We start from the raw sequence: 27,862 nt of genomic DNA, 5'->3' as shown, positions 1-27,862 counted from the left end.
CTGAGGTAGAGTCAATAGAAATATGTTGCTGGAACTTGGGGCGACACAGCACCGTGCCTCAGGTAAATGTACTATTTCAGAGAATTCAAATTGACCTGAGCTAACACTTTGAGACAAGGAGAGCGACCCGGGTACAGGGCTGCGCTTCAGAACAAAAGACGTCAAAGATTTTTACTTTGTAGTTATTTTCTTCTGAAGGAGCGCCCAGTTACCTTCTAAAACACAACTTCTTTTCCAATATTCTTTAGAATCACCATACCCCTTCTTTTCTTTGCTAGAGTGTAGAAATCTAGTACTTCCGCCACGCTCAAGATGGCTACACCCGAATTAGACTTTTCAATACTGGTACCAGATGGCTCCGCCCCCCGATCTGAGCTACTTCCGCCACTCTCTTTGGCTTGGGACACATTTACACCGCCATGCAGCACTCAAGATGGCCCGGCTTCCTCCCACTTTTCATTGGCTGGATCCCTTCGGTCTTCCGTCTTCATGGGGGGCGGGACTTCTATTTGATCGACAGCTATTTTGGTCAATGGACGAAGGACAGGGGCCCACGAAGCGCTGGAACTGGAGAGCCTGCCCAGTGTGTGGGAGGGTGTTTGGGCTGGGGCGGGGTGGAGCCGAGCCGGAAGCGGGAGGGGAGAGTGAAACAGGAAAAGAAGGGAAGAAGGAAGAGGGAAGAGGAGGAGAGGGAGGAGGAGGAGGGAGGTGGCGGCGCCGTGGCGGAGGAGCAGGAGCAGGAGGGGGATGGAGAGGAGAAGGCTCCTGGGTGGCATGGCGCTCCTGCTCCTCCAGGCGCTGCCCAGCCCCCTGTCAGCCAGGGCTGAACCCCCGCAGGTAAGGGGGAGGGGGCGTCCGGGCCAGCCTGGGGGCCTGGGGGTCGTCGAGGCCTGGCTGGAGGGGGCTGAAGACGGCGGCGCTGCCTGGCTGGAGGGGCTGAAGGAGTGTTGTTGCCAAGAGTTGAGGGGTCCCGAGAGGGGCTCCCATGCCTGGAGTGGACAGGATCTAAGGGGGCGTCGGTGTTTAGCTGAGGGACACCTGTTTTGGTGTCAAGGAAGTGGCAGAGGCACGGTGCCCAGCGAGTGAGGGGCCCTTTGAGAGGACAGTTAGGTCAGGTGGGCTGGGATGACTGTGACTGGATAGTGGTGCAAAGCTGAGGCATGGGGGGCGCATTCGTGTCCCCCCCTGAAGCAGGTTTCCGAGGCAGTGATGCAGTGTGTACGTGTGTGCGGGTAGGGGTACGTGGGTTATTGAGCTGGCCTGAGAGGGAGGAGGGGCTGGAAAGATATTTATTTCAATCTGGACAGGGAAAAGTTCCGACGGCATCTTGGCTCCATTTTTAATGTGTTGGAGGCAAGAGGTTGGAGACCAGACTCTTGGGAGGCCTGTGGGATGAAGTAGATCGGGACCCCTCAGGAGGAGGGCACACTTGAGCTATAACAAGCTCTTGCTGGTAGGCTGGCTGGCCTGGGAGAGCCAGCCACTGATGCTGATCCAGGCCAGTTCAGGGCTTTTGAGCAAAGGGTGGTGCTGATGCCAATATGGGCAGCAAATGGAGCACCCCAGCTTTTCTTGCTGGGTGGCTTGCTTTTTATCCAGGCAGAGAAGCTTGCTTGTGCTGATTCCAGCTCCGGCTGGCATTTCGAAACCCTAATGGGAGCGTTACTCCTGGTGCCAAGTTGGGTGGGGTGCAGTAGGGGGAATCACCCCTCCTTCCCTTACATTTGGCAAGGCTTTACCATTCTATTTTCTTCACTTTCTGTTCTCTTCCCTGTCTTTTCAGAAGGGAATAGACACACACACACACTCACACACGGCATGATGGCAGAGTCTATACAGCTTAGCACTTGAACTTTGCGTTGTGATCAAGAGTAGAAGCAGAGTGCTACAAAAATACTTACCTTTTCCTTAGGAGTTTATGGGCTGCCTTTTCACATATGCATCTTGTTTTGCCCCCCGAGTGTCCTTTATTTTAAAAATTAATTCGTTTTTTAAATGGGATGAAATTCGTAGAACAGAAACCATTTAAAACCCTTTCACCATTTTAAAGTGAACAATTCAGTGGTGTTTAGTACGTTCACAATGTTGTGCAACCACTACATCTAGTTCCAGAACATTTTCGTTACTTCGAAAGAAACCCCCGTACCCATTAAGCAGTTCCTCCCTGATTTCCCTTTCCCCCAGCTCCTGGCAGCCACCAATCTGTTTTCTGTCTCTATGGATTTACCTATTCAGGATATTGCATATAAATGGAATCCTACAATTTGTGGTATTTTGTGTCTGTCTTCTTTCCCTTAATGTAGTGTTTTTGAGGTTCATCCACATTGTAGCATGTACCAGTACTTCGTTCCTTTTTTTGTGACTAATATTCCACTGTATGGCTATACCACCATTTGTTATTTATCTCTCTCCCCCCCAATCTATTTATGTATATTTGAAATAACATGTGAAAGGAATAGAGCTCATTTTCTGGCCCAGTATAGTCCCTTTTGTAGGGCTGAGACTCTTCCATTTTAGGGCTTGTTGGGGTTCTTTCTTTTCCTAGTTAAAATCATAAACAGGCAGGAGAAATAGATTTTATTTATTGGAAAAGTCAGAACCCTCAGGACTGGTAAAGTTAAGAAGTATAGATGTTGGAGCACGTGGGTGGCTCAGTCGGTTGAGCGTCTGGCTCCTGATTTCAGCTGGAGTGGTGGGATTGAGTCTTGCATCCGGCTCCTCACTCCATGGCAAGTCCGCTGGAGATTCTCTCTCTCCCTCTGCCCCTCCCCCCACAGGCTCATTCTTACTGTCTCTCTAAAATAAAGAAATAACTCTTAAAAAAAAAAGCATAGGTGTTGACAGAACAAAATATAGGATAAACTGTTGCTTCGCCTTCTACATTTAAGTAAAGAAAGGTCGTTCTCAATATCCAGTAAATTACGCGGCTAGCGGGTTGACTTAAGAACGTTGGAGCCTTAGGACATCGGTGCCCCGGGCCAGTGGATGCTTCACCCGATGGAAGAGCAGTGGTGGGCCTCTGAGTTGACGGTGGGAAACAGATCCAGTTCTTTGGCAGAGGAAGGATGGAAAGTGGAGGTTGCCGCCAGGTCACCGAAGCCTGGGAGTTGGCGAGGAGATGTGGGAGGGGATCTTCAACGTCATGCCCTAATTGCAGTTTATCGATCACAGGCCGCTTTCTTATCATTTCTCTGGCACTTCCAATACTTATTTTGGGGACAGGGTGGCTTTTGTACCTTGTTCCATTTGGATGGATGCTAGCTAGCACTAACCAGCAGTTATTATGTGGCTACGGTTCATGCAGAGAAGAGAAAAGTTCGGTAATGAGTGGGCTCCTTCTCCCTGACCATCCCCCTCACCCAGTACTCCTGTTCCCACCTCATACGCCTGTCTCTTTCTGCCCAGGAGTACTAGATATCGATAGTGAGATTTGTGTTTTGAATTTTAACCTTTGGCATGCAAGTTAGTATATAATTATTAACTCTGAATCCAGTGCTGTTTAGTCAATTTGCTTTTTGTTTTGTTTGGGTTTTTGTTGATTTTTGGCTTGTAGAAATCAGTGAAGAAAAAAAAATTGAGAGACCATTTTGACATAGGATGCACTTCAGGTACTCACTGTCTTTATTTCAACAAGGGGCTTCCAGCTAACTCTGAAATGAGGGGGACCTGCTGTACTCATTCCGTATTGGACATGGTGTCGGTGATTTACTGTGTTTTTTCCCCTTGAAATGCCTCTGTGAAATACAGTCTTTTTATATAAATGCATCTAATATCCAAAATGTATCGTGTTATATATTTATATAATACAGGGCAGCCTGCTTTCCCTGTTACCAGCTCTCCCCTGAAACTGTCATTTCTTCCCATCCTGGCCTAGGAAAGTTATCAGCCTAGTTCACTTCTGAGATTGGGAACTTGGACTTAACTCTCCTATAGGTTACTGCGACTCAGATGTCATTCCTTAAATCCATAAAGAATAAAAAAATATTGGAGTCGCCAGTGAGGCCTTGACATTTGTCTCTTCTAGTTAAATAATGAATGAGATACATAGAGTTTCTTCCTTTCTATTGTTGCTTAGATTCAACTAGGATAACCTGACCATGTTATTTAAAATAAAATTTTAGTAGAAATGTCTTTTTCCATAAAGCCACCCAGCTTAATCTTTAGAGACACAGTCCTTACCTTTCCTCTGCCATGCTTAAAACTTTGCGTTGGATGGGGGTCCTAATTCCTGATATTTTTTCTTACCTCACTCCTCAATAGTATATACCCTGTGCCCCCTCCCCTTACTCACCAGCGGTGCCCCGGTCTTTAGTCCAGAAGCTCTATTCCACTCTTCTTTCTTAAAAACAGCATTTCGGTGTGATCACCTTCATTTCTTCCCACAGAATAGCGGAAGATGGAACGTCCAGACTCTTAATTCCCTTTCCCTCATTTTCTTAGTCTGTTTTATATACCAAAGCGAACAATCGTCTCAAAGCCACACCATGAGTTTCCGTAAATCCTTCCAGTAGAATTTAGCGATCATTTACTGAAATGTCTTCTCTGCCGCAGGCTGCTATGCAGGTGGGCACTGGGGACCCTCAGAGGAGTAACCGAATCCCTGTCCTCAAGGAGCGGGTTATCTGGTGGGAAAGCCAGATCTCACACGCAATGATTTCTAACCCGGAGGCACAGGTGTGCAAACAAAGGACAGTGGGAGCAATTGATTCTGCTCTGGCCTGGGAAAGGTGGGATGTAGGAAAAGCTTCACAGAACAGGCATTTGGACGAGGCTTTAAAGGTTGGGAAGGGAAACAAGTCTGTTCCAGCCTGGAAAAGTGAAAATGGAGGCTGTGTTTGGAGGCGGCACATAGTCTGTGGGAAGCTTCCTATGTGGGTGTGTAGAGGAGGGTAGGAGTAGAAGACGCTTGAAAGGTAGACTGTGCTTAGATGGTAGGAGGCCTTTTATCCATTCGTCCAAGCAGTGCAGCCCAGTAGAACTTCCGGTGATAGTAGAAGTGATCTGTATCTGCGCTGTTTTGGTAGCCACATAGCCACATGTGACTCCTGACACTTGGCATGTGACTAGGGTAGATGAGCGACTGAATTTTTAATGACATTTAGTTTTTTATAACAGCTGTATTGAGACATAATTAACATGCCAATAGATTCACCCTTTTAAAGTGTACGTAAAATGGCTTTTTAGTAAGTCACAGAATTGTGTACCATCTACTATCTATTTTTGTTTTTGTTTGCTTTGTCTTTTTAAGGTTTAATGAATTTATTTCTTTGAGAAAGAGAGCAAGTTGGGGGGGGGGATTGGAGGAAGGAGCAAAGGGAGAGGGACTTGATCCCACGACCCCGAGATTGTGACCTAGTGGAAATCAAGAGTCAGACGTCTAACCCACTGAGCCACCCAGGCACCCCTACTATCTAATTTTAGGATGTTTTCATTACCCCAGATAGAAGCCCCGTAGCCATTAGCAGCCCCTCCCCATTCCATCCCCGCCTCCCACAGCCCCTGGCAGCCACTAATCTATTTTCTGTCTCTATGGATTTGCCTATTCTGGACATTCCTTATAAATGGAATCATACACGAGGTGGCCCTCTGTGACTCGCTTCTTTCACTTAGCGTAATATTTCTGGGATTTGTCCCTGTTTTGTATCAGTACATCATGGCAGGTATCAGCATTTCATTCCTTTCTGTAGCCAGTTAACATTCAGTGCTGTGAATGTACCACATTTAATTTATCCATTCACCAAATGATGGACATTTGGGCTCTTTCCACTTTGGGACTACTTTGAATAATGTGGCTATGAACAGGCATGTACATGTTTTTTGTGTAGACATAAGTTTTTATTTATCCTGGGTGTATACCAAACAGTAGAATTGCTGGGTCATATAGTAACTTTGGAACTGCCAGACTGTTTTCCAAGACTGGTATGATATTTAATCTTAATTAATTTAAATTAAATAGCTACATGTGGCTACTAACTCCTCGATAGTGCAGATCTAAGAGCTCTCCAGTGTAGGAATAGTGGGGTGTAGTCCAACACAGTGGTGAGGTCGTGGGCTCTGGGGGCGGACCACCTGAGATCCAAACCTGACTTCTACTTACTATCCTGGAGCAAGTTGTTAACCTCTTTGTGCCTTCGTGTCCTCATCTATAAAATGGGGTCAATAATAGTACATACCTTATGGGTTTGCTTTGAGGTGAAAAGACATCCTGTGTGTAAAGCTCTTGGAATATATTTAATGGCTATTAGGTATAATAATAATTATCCTGCTGTTACTATTTGTGGTCCTCAGAGAACATTTGGTTGTTGGCAAGTTAGTATCAGCTCTCAAATTAAGTTTAGAAGCTGAGATTTGGGAAGTTTAAAAGTCAGTTCCTTGATCCTGTCCTATATCTGAGTTTAATTTTGTCCCTGTAGGAAATGTTCTTGGTGAACCTATATGTTCAGAGTTGTGGTTCTCAATTGGGGATAATTCTGCCCCTTCCAGAGGACATTTGTCAGTGTCTGGGAACATTTTTGGTTGCCACAACTTGGAGCCAGGGATGCTGCTAAACCCCCCATAACAAAGGATAGCCCCCCACAACACAGAATTGTCTGGTCCAAAATGTCAGTGGGGCCGAGGTGGACAGACGCTGGTTTAGCGTGCCTGCTATTCCCATACCAGCTCATGCTGATTATCACGGGGTCTGAGGGCAGCCTTCTATGAGGAGAGAACGTAGCATTGTGAAGTGTGTGAAGTAACCTCTCTGACAACAAATTTTAGGTGGGACAGTGGAGAGCTTTAATATCCTATGAATCTTGATTACTCTCCGATTTGTTAACATGTTGTCAATCAGCCTGGCTTTGTCAGTCAACATCAAACATTGTGGGGAAAAAAGACACTTTTTTTAGTTTGTGGTTCAGTAAGCAGGTGAGCCTCCCTTATTCACCCAGTCTCAAACTTTCTCTCCTCTTGCTTTGGTTCGCCCTTGTGGTTTCATTTTAAGAACGTGTTTGTTTTCACCCCCGTGAAAGGCTGATGGCCAGTTACTTTTCTTTTCTCAGTGTCTTCCTTGGCCCCATTACCTATCTGAACAGAGTCATGTTCTTAGAATTTTTTCCTTTCCCCATTCCAAGTCTTGGTTCTACTCTCATTTTGGCCCCATGAACATTGGTTTGTTTCACACACTCAGCCTACAGAAACTGTGAGGTGTTCTCAGGGTCGCCATGGGCTGACTGTCCCAGACCTCAGGGTGGCTGTGTGACCTCAGGAGAAGCCTTCCCTTTCAAGCCCCCAGGATGCAGCACATCTGTGGATTTGGGGCCCTAGTGGGCAACTCTTTAAGCATACTGTGGGTACCTCAGATGACTTCGGATTAACAGTTCCAAATGCCTTTTGAATGCCTGGCCGTCCGTTCACCTGAGAGCATCTCTTGCTTTCCTGTTGGACTAACGCTATTGGAACCATCAGGATCCAGGTGGTGCAATGATGTGATTTCATTCTTTGCCCTATAACCCACCACTGGGGCCACCAATCCCATCATAACTGCACAGACAAAAGAACAGCCACTGAGTAACAGGGAGCAGTGACAGTGGGTCTTTGTGATCTGTCTTGGTGGCATAGGACAGACAAGTTGAGGTCTGCTTCTGGGCACCTCCCTTTTGGACCATCCTTTGTATTTCCACTAGGTGGAGCAAAGTCTGGCCAAAAAACTATATGTAATGTGGAAACCACAAACAAAGAAATATCAATAAATCCAGAACATTGCAACCTAGGAGGTAAGGAAAGGGGAAACAAATCTCATCCTATTGAATTCCGTGGCTTGTTGATACAATTCTGGGCTTTCCCAGTGTGGGAATTAAAGTAGGTCATGGTCTCAGACTTGGAGATCGCCAGTCTTGCGTGGTTTGGGTTTTTGGGATACTCTCGCTTACTCAGCTACATTCCCATAGCTTGGATTTATTTACTTTTGGCTTTCTTCTTTCCATACTTTCTTCTGTGGGAAAATAGATGAGCGATGGATCGTCCGTTCCTGGTGCCGTCATTACCCTCAGAGTGCCTTGGCTAGGTTTTTGATTCATGATCTTAGGTGTTTTAAAGAATTTAATTTAAACTTGTTTTGGAAGAGGTAAAAGTGATTTTGAGACGTTGCAAGAATATTTGTGGCTTGGAAGGGTGGATCCTAGAGTAAAGCTATAAAAACATGTCTGTTTTGATTTTTAAATATCAAGCAAGACAGATCTTATGTTGTAACACTGTGTTATTACACATTCTTGCAGATCAGAAGCATGCGTTCTTGGAGAAAATTATTCACGTTTTTCAAAATCCTACATGCTATTTTTTTGTTCATCATTTCCGAAATTATCTTCCTCATCTAAAATTCCGCCTGGTGGTCACTCCAGTTATATTAAAATCCAACCGAACACAGAAACAACAGAAAAACCACAACTTAGTTGACTGATCACATCTAAGTTATTTTTCCCTCTTTGTGGTTTATTTGGGAGAGAAGGTTAATATTTGGCTTTTGATACGGAGATGGTGGAACATTGTAGCTCTTTGGGATTTGAATATAGAGTTGAATAGTGTGAGAAGTTCATCTTGTGTATTTCTTTCTTTTTACTTGAGTCCTTTGTTTTTAAATATGCAAATGCCCTTGCTCTGTCTGCAGAGAGTTGGGGGAAAGCAGAAAACCTGTACCGGTCTGATTTGGCACAAGGTCCACTAGGCTTTCTTTCCCTTTTCCTTCCTTAGACCTGACTGCTGCTTTTCTTTGAGCTTTAAGGTGCCTTTTACCTTTTCAAGTCAGTTTTTAGTTACACAAAAGTAACACATGCTTGTAACAATGATACGTAATACAGACAGAAATGCTTAGAGTAAAAAGTGAAAGTTTGTGGTTTGGTGTGTGTTTTTGGTGGGTTTTCTGCTTATGCTGAATATAGATATAGTAATAGTTCATATATATGTATATGTAACTCCTATATATAAACATAACATTGTTGGTATGGAGAAAGTTCTTTATTTTCGTTTTATTTTTTAAAAAAATAAAAATGGGATAATTTATATGTAGTACTTTACAACATGCATTATTTCATCCTTCATAGACTTCTTTCCGTATCGCATATATACCTTGATTTTTGAAAGAATGCCTGCATGTTGGGGCACCTGGGTGGCTCAGTCAGTTAAGCATCTGACTCTTGATCGATCTCGGCTCAGGTCTTGATCTCAGGGTTGTGAATTCAAGCCCCGCATGGGGCTCCACTCTGGGCATGGAGCCTACTTAAAAAAAAAGAAAAGAAAAGAAAAAGAATAATATTAATCAAAACCCAAAAAGCTTGGAAATGAGATTATTAAACAGTAAGAGAATAATAAGGAGAGTTGACCAAGTTTAGGAAAGCCTCAAGAAGAGGAAACAAAAGGAGAAGAATGGCATTCAGAATTGAGTATAGAATTGCAAAAACAAACCAAACCAAACCAAACCAAAAAACCCTCCCAGAAAACCCCACCTGTGTGTTATTGCTTTAGACCATGATTTATTTAAGTGCTGTTCCATAGATGAACATATGTTGTATCCAAGTTCTTACCAGTTCACACTGTTTTATAGTGAACCTTGTTCTATGTATTTCTTTCTGCAATTGTGCTAGATTCCTAGAAGTGGAATCAGAGATTGTGGGGTTGTAGGGTATGTACATTTGAAATTTGGGGTAGATGGTGCCAAATTGCTCTCCCAAAGCAGTTCTTTCAGTGGACATCCCCATCAGTAGGGTATTCGAGGGCTCAGTTCCCCACACATTGTGTGAGCAACATTTCTTCGTCTCTGCCCTCAGCTTATCCTTGAAGATGTGCCTTCTGACTCAACACAGGCACGTGGGGAACATTTCAGTTTTCTTTCTTGAAAGCCTGTGTATGTCTCTGATTCTCCTCCCTGTCTGTGGACTGGTTGCTCCCTTTGCTGTGGGAGCAGGATTCACGTGCAGTGTGCCTGGAGCTAGGGAAGCAGCTAGGGAAGCACCCCTGCTCGGGTGCTGAAGGAGGTGGTTTGTAGGCCCCTGGAAGAAGTCAGGCAGGTGGCTTGGAACTGTTGGCCAGGTGCTGTGTGGCACAGAAGTCTAACCAACCACCCTTCTGTGGTGGGCATCCCAGAAGAAGGAGTCCTTGGAAGTATCATCACTGAGAGTGCAGACTCTGGAGCCAGCCTGCCTCCAGATAGCCTTAGGCTAGTTAATTGACTCAGTTTCCTCTTCTGTAAAATGGGATAATAGCACCTAGCTTATAGGGTTATTGTGCGGGTTAATTGACTTATTATAAGGATTAATTGAGTTAGTGTTTACTAAGCACTTAGAACAGTGCCTGCCACATAGTAATTACTTGGTTAATGTTAGCCTGTGTAATTATCTTTTTTTTTTTTTTTTTTAAAGCTTTGGGGAAGCCTTGAGGCTTCCTTGTTCCTTGACTGACCCAAGATCTGTTTCCAGTGGAAGAATTTAAGAGTATATTTTAGTGAGCTCCTAGTCCAGAGGCGTGTGACTCACTTTCCATATCACCAGCCTTGGCAGTCTGATGAGGGATGTTTTTCCAGCTATTGTTTTCTAATAATAAAGTATGAAATTGTTTATTCTCAGAGTTAGAATATACACTATTATCCTGATCTGTACATCACTGTGCCCTCTTGAGTGAGGAAGAGTGGGGTTACCACCAGCAAATAAGTGTGCCTTGTCTTGGGCGTGGGAGTTGCGGTTGGACATCCATTCTGACCGCGGGGCCAGACCACACGCAGGTCTCTCTGCTCTCGGCACACAGCGTCCTGTGCTGAGGTGTGCTGTACTTCCTGTTCTGAGGGGAGGATGGTTTCTGAGGCTTTTTAAAAAAATAATAACAGCTTTATTGAAATACAATTCACACACCATAAAATTCACCCTTGTAGAGCGTACAGTTCACTGGTTTTTAGCATGTTCACAAGACTGGGCCACCGTCACCCCTGTCTATTTCAGAACATTTTCATCACCCCAGAAAGCAACCCTATATCAATTAGTAGTTCCCTTCCTGAGCCCCCCGCACCCCATTCCCTGGCAACCGCTAATCTGCTTTCTGCTACTATGGATTTTCCCGTTCTGTACAATTCATGTAAATAGAATCATAACACTTTGTGGTGTTTTGTGATTGGCTTCTTTCACTTAGTGTGATGTTTTCAGGAAGTGTCGGTACTTTTTTCCTTTCCATTCATATTCTGTTGTATGGGTATAACACATTTTATCCATCGATTGGTCAACTCATAGACACTTGGGCTGTTACCACTTTGGGACTGTTAGGAATAATGCTATGAACGCTGATAGGCAAGTTTTTGTGTGGACGTGTGTTTTCACTTTTCGTAGGCTATACCTAGAAGTAGAATTGCTGTTAATGTGGTAACTCTATGTCTACTTTCTTTCAGGAATTGCCAGACTGTTTTCCAAAGTGGCTGTACCATGTCGTGTTCTCCACCGGCACTTATGAGGGTTCCAATTTCTCTACATCCTCTCTAACACCTGTTATTGTCTGTCTTTTTTATTGTAACCATCCTAATGGGTGTGAAGTAGGATCTCATTGTAGTTTTGGTTCGTATTTCCTTAGTGACTAGTGATGTTGAACATATGTTCTTAGCTGCCATTTGTGTATCTTCTTTGGAGAAATGTCTGTTCAATTCTTTGCCCATTTTAAAGTCCCTTATCTGACTAAAGGGACAGAAGTCTTCTCATGGAATCCCAGTGAGTGACTACGCAGAGGATTTTCCCCTTTAAACCAGAGTCTACTGGGGCTCTGGCATTCTCCTGTGTTACCATCTGTTCTCATGACCTGGGAACCAGTTGCTTAACTTCTCTGTATTGGCTGGCTCCTTCTATCAGCATCACCCAGAGATGGCTTTGACGCAGCCATTTCTGTGATAAGAGGCCCATGTGGTCAAAGAAAGTTGCCGTCTGTCTTGGAGATGTACGATGCGTGGGCTTTACAGGGAAGCCTCTGAGGAGTCTCACGTTAAGCCTTTATTGGTCCTTTATCAGATAAATGATTAGCAAATATTTTTCCCTTTTGGTGGTTTTTGTTTTGTTTTGTCTTTCACTTTCTCGATGGTGCCCTTTGAAGCATAATTGTTTTTCATTTGGGGGAAGTCCAGTTTATCTATTTTTTTCTTTTGTCACTTGGAGGTTTTGGTATTCCTTAGTTCCTTCAGGGGCGCTGTAAAGCTTACTATTACTTTGGACATTATTTAGAATAGAATCCTTTAAATATCTTTATTCTGGAAAGTCTTCAACATATATAAAAATAAAGAAAATGGCATAATGAGCCCCCAAGTCCCCATTGCCCAACTCCAGCAATTTATTGTCATGGCTGTCTTCTTTTGTCTATACCCGCTGTCACTTCCATTCATGCCCAGTGATGTTATTTTGAAGAAGACTGCATTTCAACCATGAATAGTTCCATTTGAATCTCTAAAAGATAAAAGGATTTTGTTCCTCAGCATAACCACCATACCATATCATACCCTAAAAATGGACAATAATTGCTTAATGTTATAGGATCTTGCATGTGAGAACTTAAGTTAGATCCAGAGGTAAAAATACCATTAGAAAATTCAGCTCACGTATGACAGTTCTTCAGCTTTCTTAAGTAACCCTCCCTAAGTGTGCCACTACTTAAAAAAAGTTGCCCCCCAAGAACACCCCGCAGTCCCGTGAGTGTCAGAGGCGCCCTTCCAACTACAGCTTTCTCTTTCTTTCACTTGACCACATCTAGTGGTAGAGTTTCAGTCACGGCAACCCCCCCCCCCCCAACTTTCTTTGTCATCTTGTCACAATGGATATCCTTTTCCAACCTCTCCCCAGTGTGTAAGGTGAAAGATTAACTTAGGACTTATGCCCTCAGTTTCTAGCGTAGGGAGAATTTTGGGGGAAAATCCTACTCTTATCTGAGATTGCACAAATGTTCAGAGAAACCCAGGAAAATGAGAAGACCTGTCAGCATATTTTGTCCTCTTTCACCTCTCCAGGGGCGTCAGCTGCGTGTCCCCATCCTGTGCCTGGCTGACTATGCCTGCCCTGAAGGTACAGTACTGGGGGCTTCACAGCAGATGAGCAAAGCTGCTGAGGGAGAAATGGAACCTAGAATTTGGAGGCTGACAAACACCATAGAGATAATGATGCCACGAACAGATGTTCAGTAAGAAAGAAGGACTGTGCTGTTTGAAATGTAGGAGATTTTGGGTTGAACAGGCTTCTTAACTGTGAGACTCCTCGGAGGCTTCCCTGTAAAGCACATGCATTGTGAATCTCCAAGAGAGACGGCAGCCTTTTTCAACCACATGGGCCTCTTATCGCAGAAATGGCTGCCTCAGAGTCATCTCTGGGCGATGCTGATAGAAGGAACCAACCAACTCAGAGAAGTTAAGCAATTGGTGTAGGGTCCTGAAGCTAGGCGGTAGCACAGAAGAATGCCAGCGCCCCAGTAGAGTCTAGTTTGTGTCACCCGCTGGGGTTCCATGGGAAGACCTCTGTCCCTTCAGTCAGAAACCCTAAGTCTGGTCCTAGGCCACTGCACATTTTCAGACATTCACTATATTGTCTGGCAAGTGGGGATGGTAAAAACTTCTAGCCCTGTCACCCGCTGATAGAGGGAGCAACTAAAATGGATGTGAAAGTAGTTAATAAACCTCGAGTTCTGCAAGGATGATGATTTATTGTCTCTCTCGCTGCTTAGCTCCACCTTTTCTGCAATATTGAGCACACCTTGCCCAGAATGTGCATCTTGAATCAAGTGGAAGGTTTGAAACAATGGATATAAGTGTAAAGATACAAGTACCTGCTAATTTTTTTCAGGGAGGGTCAGTGGCTTGCACTGACTTCCCTTCTTGCCATGACGGGGGATGCTTTCTCAAAGGCACTTTCGGCTTTTCTCTCCCTAAGCGTTAGGCCTGTATCGTCGCATATCTCTGCCTGCCTCTTCTGCTTTGCTCTAGTGCTTCAGGATTTGGGCCCTGGGTCAAGGTGGTTTTGAAGTAAGGTTTACTTATTGCTGTCATCTGTGTTGCCCCACTCTCTGTGGCCTTGGGAGTATGCGGTTCAGGTGTGACTCGCGGTTGGGCGTTATATGACGAAAGGAGCAGAGGATTCCATCTGCTGTGATGCCCTCTCCAATTTCACCACCCTTCGTCATCATTTTACTTGGGGGTGTGGATGTGTGTGTTCCAGAAGCTTTCCCACCCCCTATAACTTATGGGAGTGATAAATTGTCTTAATGTTTCCTTCTGGTGCTTTTGACCATGAACTCTTAGAGCCGGAGTAGATTGAGTATCGAATAGCCTAAGGAGGGAGAAGGGAATATTTGATTTACATAAGATCCAGGAAATGAGGAAAGATATGGTGCCAGGAGCTGTGTTTTTTCAGCTAGACCTTACTAAGTTTCACAATCCTTTATGCAAAAAAAGAAAAGCAGGCAACTTCTAGGTGTTGCTTAATGCAGTTAGTTGGTGACCGGTGACAAAACCAGGAGCAGCTTCATCCCAGTCCCCATAATCGAAAAACTAATGGGGTTAGATCACGTCCCAAGTTCTACCTTGAGTAAGGGAATTTTACTTTTGAGATGGCTTAAATGCTTTAAACTCCTCAGCAGAGAAATTATAGGTATACAGATAATGGGGACACACAGAGGGTTTCCCAGTAATATCCATGTGCTCACCCGATCTCTTAGCTGTTTATTGGGTTCCTGTGGCCACGAAATTGTCACCTGCACTACTGTCTGGGGATTCAGCTGTATTAGCTTCCTTTTTACAGTCATACGTCTCTTTATCCTTTTCTGAGGGCCTGCTTTGTGCAAGGCATTGCTTGGTAAGGTGAGGGACACAGAAGTGAAAGTTAGACATCTTGCCCTTAAGTTGCTTCTACTTTAGAAGAGTTAGGCCTGAGAAGAAATCAGTTTGCTGAGCTTATGAGCACATAAAGAGTGGGTGGATTTTCCTATGAAAGCACAACCAAGATGGTCTCTCTCTGAACAGTGTGAATAATCGCTCTTACAACTTTGCAGCCAGAGGGCCTGGAGCTGCTTCCAGGGACTCAGAGTTGAGGTCATTTAATAAAATGACCTTCCTGTTAGCCCTTACTGCGGGCCTGCTGCCACTGTACCCGTGTTCCCACCTGAAGTGGATCACGTATCTCCTCGTCTTGCTCCAAGTTGAAATAGAAGGGAGAGATGAAATCAGATTTAGTGGAGACCTTGAAGACTCATTTTCCTAATGGAGTTAGTGCTCTTTCCTGGTTACATCCCAGTGGGTGTCAGGTACTGGGTGTGACCCACGTCTCTCCTTTTGTTCTTATTCCAATCTTCAGTTTAGAGAGCAGCTTGGGAGCAGACGGAAAAGTGTCAGGGGACAGCCCTGAGCCGAGCTTGCTGATTGTCATGTAATTCTTGGCTACTTGCTCGTTTGGTGGGGGGCTGAACTGCTTTCAGGGCAGGAAAAAATGAACCTGGCATTTCCGTACAAAAACAAACAAGGCTGCAGTTGTACTTGATAAAGCTGGAGTTGCAGATCAGCGGCGGCCCATTAACTCAGGGACAGCCCACTGTCCACGCTGAGTTTCAGAGACCCCTGGGCTCTCTGGAGCAGGCAGTAAATGTCCCTCCCGGAAGGTAATAAATATTTGCAGAGTGATTGTCAACGCAGAAGGATTTTCTTGTTAGGGGGCAGGAAAGCTAGGAACCTCAGGGAGCTGTCCTTAAACTGGTTTCAGCTTCTGCTACGTGTGTGTGTGTGTGTGTGTGTGTGTTTTCTCATTTTCTCAGACAAGACATTGGGGTCAGGACCTGACTACGTAAAAGGAATTTTCTTGAGATTTCATCATCACGTTCTGCTACTTTTATTTCTCTCTCTCTATTTAAAAGACCTTTGAAATAGGTATCTTCCCTCCACCTTCCCCACCCCCCAGAGTGGAACAAGAGCAACTCCAAGAGGTAAACAAGCAAAAAGAGAGCCTAAGACACTAAGTAAACTAGAAATTCCTGTCCTTGCTATTCATGGTGCTCCCCTAGTTACCAGAAAGAACAAATGTGCTCGTTAGAAGTACTCAGTTTGTGGGGCTTCTGCCTTCTCTCTCCAGCTCATCTGTGCCCCGTCTTGTGTCTTTCTCAGATGCCCCACTGCCCTTGTCTCCATGCTTTGGGCTCTACTTGGCTTTGCCTACCACGCTCATCTTCCTACCGCTAGCGTCCATGTTACTTTAGTACCTGTCCTTTGATACAGCTTTCTTTGGCCTTTCTGTCCCTGACTCGCCTCCCTTCTTTGAGCTCTTCTTGCAGTTACTGTCTCTACTCCTCCCCCCACATTTATGATAGAGTGCCTGTGTTTGTTTCTCTACCTGCTGTCTTTCTCCCTAACTGGGCAATTAAACCAGTAAATCCTCTAGGGCAAGACTGGTTCATCTAATAGTGTATCCTCCTCATCTTCATGCTACAGCCTGGGTGCCTGGATGTGACTGTGACTTTCTGGGTCACAAATGAAGGGAAAGAGACAATTACAATATCAGAGTACCATCTCCATGCATGTTCGAGCCATCTTAGAGTCACACCGGCCTAACTGAAGTGCTGGCCCCACTGCTTACTAGGTGTGTGCCCTTGAATGAGTTACCTAACTTCACTGAAGCTCCCGTTTTTCACCTGTAAGGACTGAGATATCAACATACATTAGAGTACTTCCTCTCTGAAATACATTGTTTGATGTTTAGCAGGTGATTACATACTACAGTTAAGGGCTGTTTGCCCAGCCATCTTTCCTGGAAGACTCAATAGTAGGAAAGCAGTCATAGGTATTTTTGGTTTTTGTTTTTAAGTAATCTCTACACCCAGTGTGGGGCTCGGACTCAAGACCCTGAGATGAAGAGTCGCATGCTCTACTGACTGAGCCAGCCAGGCACCCCTATATCCACAGACACCCTACCAGGCACCCCTACAAGCCCTGTGTGACTTGTAGAGCTCCTTGTCCTACTCAGAAACCAGGAAAGGTGTGTTTTCTTGTCTCGGCAGGCTTGCTACACGTCTGCCTTTGTCCAACCCGAGGACACAGATAAGCTAATACTCTTGGTTTCTGGCACCAAACAGTCCTTAGCATTTCTATTTGGCAAAGTTCTGCAAATCTTTGTTCTGGCTTTGGACTCCTTCCCATGGCGTTCCCCAAAATAATTATTCCAGGATCCTTTTACTGATGCCCAGCCTCACATTCATACATGAGGATGCCTCAGTTTGATTTTGTGGCACTCACTTTGGTTTGGGGTTTGGAGTTTGGAGTTCATCTATACTTCTAGGTTTTTTCGTTGTTTTTGTTTTTTTTTTAAAGATTTTATTTATTTATTTGACAGAGAGAGAGAGACAGCCAGTGAGAGAGGGAACACAAGCAGGGGGAGTGGGAGAGGAAGAAGCAGGCTCCCAGCGGAGGAGCCTGATGCGGGGCTCGATCCCAGAATGTCGGGATCATGCCCTGAGCCGAAGGCAGACGCTTAATGACTGCGCCACCTAGGCGCCCCCACTTCTAGGTTTTTGTTGTTGTTTTTGTTTGGTTTGGTTTAGGGTTTTTTGAGTCCAAACTGGAAGGCATTTAAATGTGCCTGTGCCCAACCTGAGAAACATAAAACATCTCTCATCTTAGAGATGTTCTGTGTCAGCCTAGCAGCCTCTGCTCCAAAGCTCCTGTTAGTAAAAACGGCCTTGGGTCTGGAGATTGTCTTCTATCCCAGAAGCCTGGCAGTTGTTGTCCTATTCTGACAAAACCCTTTCTTCACATTCCCTGCTTATGAAATTAGAAACCCCCAGCCCTCAGCCCTAGTCTCCTTCCAGCCTCACCTCGCCGTGACACGGTGTGGGAACAATTCACCAGTTACCTGAGATCCAAGGCATGGAAGATCTTCTGTTCCAGCTGGCTCCTTGCGTGGAGACCGTTCGTGTGCTGAGAACGGATGAGAACTTTAGGGCTTTCCCAGTCATTTATCTCATAGAACCCGGGCTCCAAAGTGGGTCAGAATTGGCATCCTGGGGCCTACGGGCCTGTCCTTTGTGCTCTGGAATACAGCAATCAGAGCCAGGGTAAGTGGCAGACTTCTAAAACAGGGTTCTGGGGCACTGACCAGGGATGTGCATGTCTGCTCAACATTCAGCTGAACCCTCAATCTGGTGTTTGCCTCGGTAACTTTTGGTCTGATATCACAACACCTGTATTACTGTCAGGGAAAAAGTCTTTGGAGCTAGAGGCTTTATTCATATCCTTGCTCTCCCACTGCTAGCTGTGTGACCTGGGGCAAGGTATCCTATATGCTTCAGTTTCTGCAATTGAACAGGGGTAATACCTACATCATGAGTTTGTTGTGGTGTTAAGTGCAATGTGGGTTAAAGGGAGTTCTTAGCACAGAGTCTGGCTCATTGTCAGTACTGAAAAAAAAATAACTCTCCCCGCCTCCATCCCCGAATTTAAAGATTGTAAATGTATGGGGTGCCTAGAAAGATATTGCCAAAAGATCCTTACATCAACTACAGTGAAAGGATGAATTCTGTTAGCCATGAACACATACACTGTTATAGCGTGTCTTGTTAAATAATAAATTATTCAGAATCCAAAGGGTTTCAGCATTCCTATCTTTGGGGATTTTCTAAACTGGGGAGGAAGGGGCTGGGTCAGTGGAAGGGTGGCTCAGGCACTGCCTGAGCCCATAGACAGTTGTTAAACTGCAACATTTTGACAACATGATCCTGCTTAATTCTGGTGTAGTGTGACTTCCTTTTTTTTTTTTTAAGTTGTTGAGTTCAGCGTTGAATTAAATTCTGCATTGTTAGGCAGATGACCAAAATTGTTTGTAGAAGGATTTGCCTTGCCTTTAGTCTGTCATATATGAGCCAGGGTCACTTACATAAAAGGACCCCCTTTTTTTTTTTTCAGTCGAGTACAAATTGCTAATGATCATCTTGCCTCTGTAATCCCAAAGCGGACTACTTTGTCACTGGGTTGTGGTCACATGGCAAAAAGTGAACTTGCCTTCCTAGGGGTGCCCACGTTTGCCAGTTCCTTCTCTTTTTCTCCTGACTTCCTCCAAATCTGGGTGCTCAATGAGGGTTAGTCAGCAAGAGGCAGGTGGGAGGGTCAAGGAGAAGATGAGTGAAAAAGAAGCCATTGTCAACAATCACTTTGTTTGAGTATGTGATATTGTGTGTGCTAGGTATAATGCATCGAGTTTAACGCTGCCTTGTACACAGGATTTTATAATCTTATAAGAAGATAAAAGTAGACAGCTGCTGATTAGAAACACTGCTTTGAGTTATATCCATAAAAGGATGATGATTCATTAGGGGAAAATCGGGACGCCTATGATGCAATTTTGATAATTTAGATTGAACTTTTACAAAATTATTTTTGGATTTCTAGTAATTTTGCTGCAATTCCACTTATTCAGAGATCACTGCCGATGATTGTTATTTAGAAATGTGGAATGCTTCCACAGCCCATCATAGCAAGGGTCCTTGAGCGTTTTGGCTCATGGCAGTGTCCCCAGCACCTAGAACAGGGTCTGGCACACTGGGCATTCAGTAGGTGTGCAATGAGTGAATAAGTACGCTTACACCATGGGACTCTTTCCAGAGAATTGCAGGTGCCACTGTGTCTTGTTAGGTAAATTCAGACCAGAGATGACCAGGAAGGGCGGTGAATGCCCTTTCCTCCAGTTTGGCTGATGAAAGTCATAATGCTGCATGAGTTTTGTGGTGGTCAGCGATTGCTAGGGGACTGAGGAAATGAAAGGAGGGTGTTGAAAGCTCTGCCTTGATACCTGGGCCTGCCTGTCTCCTGTCCCTTCTGTCTGCTGATTTGGCTTGTGTGTGAGAGTGGTAGCAAGGCATGGGGTCGACTCTGTGGCCACGTCTTGTTAATACGTATTTGCTGAAGAATGGCCCCCTAGCCCCAAGACACCTGCAGCAGCAGAAGCTACTGCTCTCTACACATCCCATCTCCTCTCTCTCCGTGGCAGTGAGGCTGCGGTTCAGGCTCATTCTTTTCATGAGCCTCGAGGAAATGGCTCAGCTGGCTTGGCTCATTCATTTCCTTGTCAGGAAAGTCAGTGTGACCTTGACCATCAGTGGGAGACCTGCAGCAAGCACATTGTGTGTCTGGCTGGATTCACTAATGATTGAAAAGTACTGTTGGCAACTCACCATGCTGTAAATGTTACGTGCTGCTAATTTCTTGTCCGAGGTGGGGGCGAGAGATATTAATTTGCGAGAGTCGTTTCCGATTTACCTGGGTCGTGCCTGGTAACCTGCCACTCCCATGGAGGCCTTCGATGAATATCACTGGAAGAAAATTGTTGCAGAAAATAAAAAGGAAGAGGAGCTGTATTTGCTTTGAGTGGTGGAAACATAGAATCAATTTGCCGCCCAAGAAGTTATTAGAAAGTAAACTCTGAATTTATAAAGCCCTCCAAAAGGTGTCATTTCTGCAAGTACAAATCCAAACATGACCCTTTTGTTCTTTGTTAGTGTTGTCGTTGATGGAGGATTCAGGGCAGGGGAGAGCGGCTGGGACCTGCTGTTTAGGGAAGGGTGGCCATAGGAGAGCTGGCCTACACCAGACGCCAGACCCAGGGCCTTTGCTTTCTGTGCAAAGCTTGCTATTAGTCATTTTCTCTATAAAGTGAGCTTAGAGAAGAAAGCGGACAAACCTGGGGTGGTGAACTTTTCAGAAGCAAGAGTTGGTTTAAATATAGATGATCTGCTTTACTGGCAACTTGGAGGCTGCCGTGGGACTTGTTGTACCTTTGTAAGACAAGTGAGGAAAGATGTTGGCACCTGTACATGCGCAGTTTGTTTATGAAATATAAACTCTCCTGTAGAAGCGAGGTCTCCAGAGGTCAGCGTCTGAGGTAGCACGTCCCACCTTAGCTGGGGGAAAGGTGCCTCCAAGCCCTCCCTGCTAATTGCCTCAATCTCTAGAGAAGGTTGGGACAGCCAGGCTTCATACAACTGTTTTATTTATGGAGCACCGACTCTGGTGGGAGTGGGGGTGGAAAAGTTTCTGTGAAACTGACAAATCACCGGGCTGGATTTTCTTTCCCAAGGAGGAGAAACAATAGCTTGGGAGCTCTAGCGTCCCCGTCCTTATTCAGAGAAATGTAGCTCTTTTCAGCCTGAGGGATTTGATTTCTATGCCTCCGAGCCAGCTCAGAGCAGAGGGGAGCTGATCTCAGGCCCCCCTGCTCGGTGGGTCCAGGGCTGGCCGTCATGGGTTTGCAGCACATCCTCCTCCGTATTCCACAGCAGCTGTCTGGAGTTTTTTCTGCTGTGCCTGAACTGATGTCATTTCCCCCTTGGCAGACAGCTTGGGCTTTGCTGCGTCTGAGATATGTCACGAGAAGGTGGGGGTGGGTCGGAGCCAGGCGGGGGGAGTAGTGAGGACAGCAGGAGGGAGAGCGCCTGCCTGGTCCCAGGACTCTGTTTACTTTCTCTTCTTTGCTAAGGAAGGCTGGTTAACTGGGACCGCGGAGCACGCAGGCCCACCTGGGGAAATGCTCATTCCAAGACCTTAACTTTTAAAAGCCCTTTGTTCCAAACGTTAGTGTGGACGATGCTCTTGCAGGATGCCTTTCCTTTTGGGTCTTAGACAGGTAATTGAACTGGTTATCCGTGGATCGGGTTTGGGCAGGGAAGAAGGGTGGGAGCTTGTTTGTTGTACTACAGCTTTGGGTGGAGGGAGCCTTTGAGAAGAATGTCTCACAGCTAGAGCAGGCCAGCTCCCATGCAGAAATTTCCAGTCTTCTCTCCTTTTGTGCTGGTTGCTCCTTACCTCCAGAGCCACCGTGTTCTTAACCCCCTACATCCCTGAGGTCTCTGGGGCCATCCATTCTGATTTTCCATCAGATACCATAAAGCTGTTTCCAGAGCCTTACAGAGGAAACAGCTGAGGGGAGAGACTGGGGAGGAGGAGAGGCAGAGTAGATTCTTGATCCAAACTGCTTGTATTCCTTCTCCATTTTGATTTGGTTAGTTAGCAGAGATTTCTTAACAGTTCTGAGTGGGGGGGAGGGGGATCTTCTAGAGGGAAGGGCTCCCAGAGGCTTTCTCCTTGTAGGCATGTGGTCAGGGCTGTGTGGCTCAGGGACGTCCTGGAGATCTCAGAAGGATGGGGGTGGGATTGACCACATTTTGGCGTTCCTGACAGATTTTTCGGAGCCAACAGACCCTGATGGCAGAGTCTTGATTGCTTTGCGAACTGCTGTTTGAAGTAGGGGCACTAAATTATAGCCCGTAACCCAGTGTGGAATGAGAAAACAGTAGCAAGAGACCAACTGCTGTCTGCTGAGAACACAGCTGTTGCCAACTATTTGTTCCAGGGCTTCTGAGAGTTGGCCACCCCCACCCCCCTTTGGTCTGAGAGGCATGTCTGTATCGGAATGTGTAACTGTAACCAGCGGCTCTAAGAGGGGGTGGGGACAGACACACACCCTCTGCTGCCTGTTCCTGGGTGAGGAAAAGCCACAGATGAGATCAAACCAGAAGCCTTAGCGAGGTGCTGCTAGGGACTGCTGGGTTTGTCTCACTGTTAGGAAAGTGCTGGGTGAGCAGATCTCCCTTGGGTTGCCCCAAATTCTTTAAAAGTCAGTGTTTCTGAAAAGCTTACTTCATACATGCTGTGGGTTCTCTCGTTAATCTGCAGTGTTCCTTTGGTGCAGCTGATAGGCCAGGGGTGGGGGGCATTTGAGCATCTCCTCTGTCCCCCAAGAAAGGCTGTCCTTTTAACCTATGGGCAGAGTGAGCCCTGGTGAGGACTTTGAGCAGCAATGGAAATGGGCTGGTTGAAGCATCTCATGCATGTATGTCAGGGGGAGAGAGGGGGAGACTAGGCGGTAGGGTAGAAGGAGCAGGGCGGGGGAGCCAGAAAGGCCTGTGTCCACATCCTGGCTCCCCCAGGGTCTTGGGCAGGCTGCTTAACTGCTCTGAACCTCATCTTTGAAATGAAAATAATAAAACCTACTGGAAGAATTATTGAGGGTTTTTCACAAACGAATGTATTTAAAACACGAGCACCTTGGCTGGCTGCGAGTAGGCATTTAGTAGAAATGTAACCATTATTTCTATGTACTCATCCCTAAGGGATGTGAAACCGCATAAGACCACAGGGGTATGGGAAACTAGAAGCCTGAGGACCAGAGGTGAAGGGTGGAGGGGACAGGCCTACCAGTGTGAGTTGACCGGGGGTTGGGAGGCTGTCGCTTATTATACCAATATGCTAGTCATCTTGTATATTGAGGAGACAAGAAGGGGAGGGTCCGTGTCCAGTCACCTCCTCTCAGCTGAGAGGATGCAGTTGGTCCAGTGAAGGGCTGGGTTGGTGGTCCTGGGGAGCATCTCAGAGGATCAACAGCGGGTGGATCTTAAGCTCTTGTTTCTTTTTTTTTTCTTTTAAGCTTTATTTATTTATTTGAGAGAGAGAGCGCGAGCGTGCACTCATGCAGGGGTGGGGGGTGATGGTACGTGGAAGGGCAGAGGGAGAATCTTAAGCAGACTCCAGGTTGAGCCCAGAGCCTGAGGCGGGGCTCGATCTCAGGACCCTGAGATTATGACCTGAGCTGAAACCAAGAGTTGGATGCTTAACCATCTGAGCCACCCAGGCGCCCCTTAAGCTTTTGTTTCTGAACAGATCCCTGGTGGAAGGTTGGACTAGAAGACCTCTTGAAGACCCTTTCTGCCCTTCTGTGATTCAGACCTTGCCTATAAAAACTTTGACTGTTTTTGGTTACATAATTTTCTGTATTTCTAGCATTTCTGTGTCTGACAGTGTAATTACATTCTTTACTGGAGCTATGGGAAAGCTAGCTTTCTAAAGAATACTTGGTGATAATTCTGTTTTTTTAAAAATGACAAAAATATATATGCTATTGGTCTTTATCATACATCATACGTATGTACTTTCATACATTTTTTTCTCTCTTAATCCACATAACAACTCTGTCTTAAGTGGTAGTGCGGTTCTGTTTCTACAGAAGTGCATGCTGAGGCTTATGGGAGGTAAGCCGTTTGCCCAGAGTTGCTCAGCTAGCTAGGAAAATAGTAATAGTAATAGAAGTTTTGTTTTTTCTTCTCTTTTTCTTTTTCTTTTTTTTTTAAGATTTTATTTATTTTAGAGAGAGCTCGTGCATGAGCTCAGATGAGCGTGGAGCCCAATGTGGAGCTCGATCCCACGACCCTGAGATCATGACCTGAGCTGAAACCAGAAGTCAGATGCTCAACCAGCTGAGCCATCTAGGCGCCTCTTGTTGTTTCTTTTTAAACCCTGGTCTTTTAATTCTAAAGCCTGGCGTTTCTCTCACTACCTAGACTGCTCTGCCCAGTGCCTGTGTGAGAAGAGCATTGTTTTAGTTGGGGCATATTCTCCGTAGGTTGTTTCTAGGCGGCCCAGGCTCCAGCTAAGACACCGCTTGTCTCTTTGTGCCCATTTGCATTTACTTTGTGAAACAGTCTCATGCATGCCTCATCTACTGAATTATGCGGCTGCGAGGAGATTTGAACACTTAATGAATGCGGACCTAACACAAAGGATGCAAAGACAAATAAAGCACAACCCTTAACTTCCTAGGAGCTCTGACTCCAATGCAGTGGTTCTTAAAATGCATAAAAATCACCTGGGAGTGGGGCTAATGACAATGTAGATTTTGTAGGTCTGGGGCCAGAGCCCAGGAACATGCATTTCTATAAAGTCCCCCAGGTGGTTCTGACCGAGCTAGTTTCTGGCAGTTTGAGAGCACCCCCTGCACCACTAGGTTTAGTAGCATGAAAATAGTTACACGATAATTGCCTGTAACAGGAATGCCCAGGACCTAGGACAGCAGAGGGTGGGAAAGCATCTCAGTCAGGTGCAGGGGCAGTGGTGGGGGGTGATGGGGGGTGGTGGGGGGGTGGAGAGTGGTGTGCATGAAAGGCTTTCTTGAGAAGGTGATATCTGATCTGAGTCTTGAAGGATGAATAGGAGTTTACTAGACATATGATCTGGGGAAAGAGCATTCCAGACAGACCAGGTTGGGAGTGTTGTTTTTGTTTTCTTCTGTAGATGAGAAGGGAAACTATCATCTATGAGTCTTAGTGCTAGGTATGCCTAAGGCAAAACAGGGACTTTGGCTCACCCACCATTTGGCATCCTTTATGACACAGAGAAGAAGGAAAGCATTAGGGCCCTTCGGTCTAATAATGAGAGTGGCATGAATTCAGTGTGTGTAAAGGAGAGTTAAGCTTTAGGCTGTATTAGTTCTTCCATGCAAGGAACAGTTAAGACAGCTCACTGGAAGCTAGTGTTCACTAAAGAGCAGTCTTTTTATGCTTAGAAGAGCTAAACTTCAGAAGAGAGTCACTTCCCGACCTTTTTGGGCATGGTACCATGTACCAGAGTTTAGATATACCACAGTTGAGCATCTTATCCCTTTATTAACTGGTGAGATCAAGAAAATGAGTTTTCCGGTTAAGAAGAATCCATCCTGTAAACCTAACAGCTGGATTACTGACTTTCAGAGAATAAGATTGCAACAGAACATTCTCAGTCTGCTGATTTGAATGAATTCTATTTCATGTTTGATTCAGAAGGCATTGATTTCGTAATGCGGGGGGATTCTTAGGACTAACAGGCTATATCTAAAACGTATTGTGTGTATTCCATTCAAAGCATGTTGTAGATACAAAGAGATATAAACTCTATCCCTGCCCTCCAGGGGTTTATGGTCAGGTAGGGGAAGTAAGTGCTTAGGGTAACTGAAACGTTGGGCAGGTGGTGGTGAGTGCCACTAGAGAGGGACAGGGTGCTGTGAGTTCACAGGTGTGGGGAGGGGACTTTCTGCAGGTGGCCCTGTCCACAGTCCAGTACTCTCAGGGGTTGCCCCGCAGGTGTATGGAAGGGCCAGTTGATGGCAACTGCTGGCCCATGGAGTCCAGGCTTTATGTAGATCCATCAAGACAGTAATTTGTATCTTGCGCCCCAGAATGTTGCCTTTCTCTGTGGGAGGGGCCCACTCTCCCCCAAATTGTCCTCACCGAAGTGAGATGATCCTTGATACTGGAAATGAGTAGTCTCCAGCAAAACTGGGGTGCTCCTGCCCGTGTTGGAATATGTCATGGACAGACGCTCCTCGCCCAAGGGGTGGTTTGTAGTCCAGACAGTAGGAGCTGATATTACAGGCCCTTGATTGGCCCGATGCTGAATGTAACAGGGCAACCAGAATGTTGAACCCCAGTTACTCCCTGGGCCTGATAAGAAGTCTTAGGGCCTCACAAGGACAGCACTGGAAATGCCACGGTGTAAGCCAGCCTAAAGTGCAGGATGGGAGCCATCACTAGGGAAAGGGAAGAGGGAATTTTCCAACTTCTCATATAACCCCTAACCTGCTGAATGTTAGCCAACGTCACGTGATAATTCTGTTTGTCATTTGTTATTTCATCATGATAGCCACCATGAGAGAGGAGGCCTTAGCTCCTGTCTGTCGTGAGGAAACCAAAACTCAGGAGGTTTATCTCTCTTTGGTATCGCACAGCTGAAGTGTGGCCGTGGTGGCACTGGAGGCCAGGGCCGAGAGGCTCGCGTTGTCCTCCTCTTGCCTATTGCTCTGGTATGGTGCCTGCACCCAGATCTGCCAGACCTTCCCCCTGCGTGACCCGCACTCTGCCAGCGACAAGTATCGAGCCCCGGTCGACACCACCTACCCTTGTGTGTGCTTAGCCTCTCTCTACAAGGTTTGGGACAAATTAAGCAAGACCCTGCTTGGAAGGGAACTGTCTGTATATAATGCAGCAAACACCAAGGTGACACTTGTTGTTTGTGCTACCAGAGGTTGGAGCCAAAAATCCTCGTCGCCGCTGATGTGTAAAAAGCTTGTTTAAGTGACAGCTCCGTAGAGCACCTCAGTTCCCTACGGTCACCTAAAGATCGGAGGGGGTGATTTTTATTTTGGCCCTTTCAGATGGATTTTTTAAAAAAGGTTTTATTTATTATTTATTTATTTTAGAGCGAGAGAGACAGAGCCCAAGGCGGGGGAGGGGCAGAGGGAGAAAGAATCCCAGGTAGGATTCACACTCAGTGCGGAGCCTGATGCAGGGCTCAATCCCACGACCCTGAGATCATGACTTGAGCCGAAAGCAGGAGTTGGATGCTCAACCAGCTGAGCCACCCAGGCGCCCCTCAGATGGATTTTAAAACCCCCAACCATCTCTGTTGCAAGAAGCTGCTTTTGTAGAGGAATGTGGCTTGTTTTTCATCACACTCCTGTTATCAAAGCAAAGAGAAACCAGTGAACTGGACAGTAACTTAGTGGAAAAGAAGACTCTGCTGATTTTGAAACTTTTATCCAGGATGGAGCCAAAGAAAACATTCACTTCCTCCAGTGATATCCCACGACTCGGATCCACCCCCTCCCACCCCTTTTCCTTGAAGAGGTAAATTTTAGTCCAGGGGAACGATAATTTAGGGCTACTTTAAAAACTGCTAGAAAATTTCTTTTTCTGCCCCAATTCCCTAGCAGCCAGATACTAGTTTCTTAACTCTCCTTCCCTCCCCTTCTTGACTCTGTTGCTAACTTGTAGCAACAGTGAGTCGAAAGGGGCTCCTCAGGTCAACATGCTTTAGCCATTTCTGAGTGCCTCTGCAGCCTCTGTAGCCATTGCTTCTCTGGGCAGGGGTCATCTAGACTTGAATCCTGGACCTTGTAAGAGGTATCGGTTGCTAGTTGCTGGAAATGGTGATTCAGTCCTGGGAGGTGACTTGCTTGACCTCTCCCATTCTTTTCCTCAGGGAGGAAGGGCAGTAGGGGAAAGCTGTATGCATTTCAGGAGAGAGGGAGACATGCCTTGAGGATGGCTG

The 27,862-nt window shown here is 45.8% G+C and overlaps 1 protein-coding gene across 3 annotated transcripts in view; it reads left to right on the top strand.

The window, feature by feature from the left end:
* The first annotated feature begins 630 nt into the window (after nucleotides 1–630).
* Nucleotides 631–27,862, top strand: part of WBP1L (WW domain binding protein 1 like) — a 57,777-nt gene continuing 30,545 nt past the window's right edge. The window contains exons 1-2 of one of the 3 annotated variants that reach the window (XM_026494010.4): nucleotides 637–837; nucleotides 12,998–13,052. In XM_026494010.4, the coding sequence (XP_026349795.1) occupies nucleotides 13,038–13,052 (15 nt within the window). In that variant the 5' untranslated portion in view covers nucleotides 637–837; nucleotides 12,998–13,037. The other 2 variants (XM_026494008.4, XM_026494009.4) reach the window with 2 other exon arrangements.

Source organism: Ursus arctos, unplaced genomic scaffold (genome assembly GCF_023065955.2).
Source record: "Ursus arctos isolate Adak ecotype North America unplaced genomic scaffold, UrsArc2.0 scaffold_7, whole genome shotgun sequence".
NCBI lineage: Eukaryota > Metazoa > Chordata > Mammalia > Carnivora > Ursidae > Ursus > Ursus arctos.
This window is presented reverse-complemented; position numbering and strand designations above follow the sequence as displayed.